At 50.0% G+C, this 2,739-nt stretch overlaps 1 protein-coding gene across 6 annotated transcripts in view; it reads right to left on the bottom strand.

Moving 5' to 3' along the window:
- Rbck1 (RANBP2-type and C3HC4-type zinc finger containing 1) overlaps positions 1 to 2,739 on the bottom strand; it is an 18,598-nt gene that overhangs the window by 7,576 nt on the left and 8,283 nt on the right. For 5 of the 6 annotated variants that reach the window (XM_023714751.1, XM_023714749.1, XM_004630771.2 and 2 more), the window contains 2 exons: positions 1,364 to 1,457; positions 1,095 to 1,293 (listed from right to left, as the gene is read on the bottom strand). In XM_023714751.1, coding sequence (XP_023570519.1) covers positions 1,095 to 1,293; positions 1,364 to 1,457 — 293 coding nt within the window. Of the gene's footprint in view, positions 1 to 1,094; positions 1,294 to 1,363; positions 1,458 to 2,739 lie in introns of those variants that run through there. The other variant, XM_023714752.1, reaches the window with a different exon arrangement.

A 2,739-nucleotide genomic window follows, 5' to 3' on the forward strand; every position in this document is an offset into this window, starting at 1 on the left:
TTTTTTTTTTTTTTTTGCAGAACTGGGGATTGAACTCAGGCCCTTGTGCTTGCCAGGGAAGCACTTATTCTACTGAGCCATCTCCCCAGCCCCCCTCTGTAAAATTTTAAAAAGAACTAGGAATGTAGCTCCGTGGGAGAGTTTGCCTAAGAAGTTCAAGGCCTGGGTTCCATCCCCAGTACTGCCAAAAATAAAAAATTGATTGTACTGCAGCAACATTAATTACCTCTGCTTGAGTCAAAGACTGTAATGTGAAAAAGAAACCTCTCTCTGTAAAGAAATCTACACCTAAGCTTTAGGAGTAAAACTAAAATAAAATGATTTTATATAAAGACAAAATAATAAAGCAAAGTGAAAATGGTCTAATATTGCTAATTCTGACTCCACATAAAGGGTACACAGACCTTCCATTCATTCTTCATACTATTTTGCAAATTTTCGGGGGTCTGAAACATTGCAAAACTAAAAAGCATAGTGCACACGTATTAGAGTCATCATCAGTACCAATTTACAAACTATTTTTGAGATTGGGTCTACCTGTGTAGTCCACACTGGCTTTGAGCTCAGCAGGTAGTCTGGACTGGCTTCAAATTTGTTACTCTCGGGGCTGGAGAGATGGCTCAGTGGTCTAGGGCACCTACTTAGAACAAGCTTAGCAAAAGCATCAGGGACCGCGGTTCAATCCCCCAGCACCACATGCCAGCCAGCCCTGCCCCCTGGTGGGCTGAGCTGGCCTCTCTCTCTCTCTCTCTCTCTCTCTCTCTCTCTCTCTCTCTCTCAAATAAATAAATAAAATTAAAAAAAAAAAAAAAAACAAATTTGTTACTCTCCTGCCTCAGCACCCCAGGACCTGGGGTTACAGGTATGCAACACCACACCTGGAAAACTGACAAAGCTGGGAAACTGAGGCCAGGAATGAACTTGCCCAAAGCCTCCCCTGCTGGAAACCACCAGAGCAAGGACTGAAGTGGGGCCACAACCCTGGCCAGTTGTCCTCCAAACAGATCCCTGAGATGCTCCTTCCTTCCATCTAGGGACCTCTCACCCCAGGAGAGCTCTCTGGGTCCTGACCAAGAGCTATGGTGAGGCCTCACCTTCCAGCATCCGCAGCTGGCGCTGGCGCTGCACCTCCCGCGGGTTGAGCGAGGTGTTGCAGGCTGACAGCAGGTACAGGTAGGCACTGTCCCCATTCCGTCGCACCCCATGGGAGTGCAGTGTCTCCTGGTCTCGGGCCAGTCGCTGCCCAATCACCCACTGCTGCAGGCTGGGGGGGAAGCCATAGTCCAAGAAGACCTGGAGTAGACAGATGAGGGTGGGCAGCGAGGGCCCATAGAAGCCTCCCCAAGGCCCAGCCCTCACTCACCATGTCCTTGAGAGAGGCCACCGTCATGTCAGGGCGCACCGTGAGCCAGATGGTGACGGTCTGCATGTGGGCATCCTCCACGCTCACACACAACCTGGGAGAGGGGGCAGGGCAAGGACACTGGTTGCCAGGATCATTGTGGAAGCCCCTCCCCATGCTGCATGTGTGTAAGCCCTGCAGCCCAAGGGCCCCTGCTCCCTCCCCTATCTTCCCTCCTGGCTCCTTAGCCAAACCACCAACAGCTGTTACAACCCTGTGCCAAGACTATTCGATACCATGAACTCATTCACTTTTTAACTCTCGTGAGAGCCCAGGAGACAGGTCCTGCTCATTTGTTTCCTACAGAGACAAGCATGTTACAAAGACTGGTCAGGAGTCACTCATACCTGGTATAGGTGGGTTTTAAATCCAAACAGTATTATTTCAAGGTGAAACTTTATTTTATTTATTTCTGCAGTGCTGGGAGGGAACTAGAGCTCCACACATGCTAGTTAATGCTCTACGACTAAGCTGCACACCAGCCCAAAACTGCAATGCCAACTTGCTCAAGAACCCCAAACATTCCTGGAAGACCAAGCGCATGAAGATGAAGGGCCAACATCAACAGGAAGGAGGGGCCCTGAGGTAACACTGCGGGGCACCGAACAGCCTTCGGTGACATACTGCACTGGCACTGCCAGGGCAACAAGGCACTAGCGCAGGTGAGGCGGCGCTCCTGCATGTCACAAAGGGCCTCTGGGGCTGTGGCGGCTCAGGGTAGAGCACACACTTCATCATGTTCAGGACCCTGGGTTTGCGCGCGCGTACACACACACACACAGTGCTAGTTGAACCTTTTTCTCTATAAATTACAGAAAACAAGTTGGACACAATGGTGCACGCCTATAATCCCAGCACTTGGAAGGCTGAAGCAGGAGCATTCCAGTGAGTTCGAGGCCACCCTGGGCTACAAAATGAGTTGAAGGCCTGCCTGACCTGCACAGTAAGACACTGTCTCAAAGACAAAAAACAAAAAAAGCTACAGAACAAAAGGAAAGATACTGACATCACAAGGAGGCACTTAGTCAATCATTAATGAATCCAGAACGTGGGAAAATTTTAGACTATAAAAGAGCAGATTTCTGAACAAAATTAATGGCATAGAAATAGAAATGAGACTAATGGGCCAGGGAGCTACCTTGGCAGTCTAAGCGCCTGGCTAGCAAGCACAAGGACCTGGGTTTGATCCTGGAACCTTATATTGTCCTGGCCCTGGAACCCCAGGCGTGCTGTGCCGGCCACCCAAATGGGACATGGTGGCTCATGCCTATAATGCCAGCACTGGGGAGGCCAAGTCCAAGCTGCATAGCCAGACTCTGTAGGGAGGGGAGGGGGGA

Source organism: Octodon degus, unplaced genomic scaffold (genome assembly GCF_000260255.1).
Source record: "Octodon degus isolate 3935 unplaced genomic scaffold, OctDeg1.0 scaffold00037, whole genome shotgun sequence".
Taxonomy (NCBI): Eukaryota; Metazoa; Chordata; class Mammalia; order Rodentia; family Octodontidae; genus Octodon; species Octodon degus.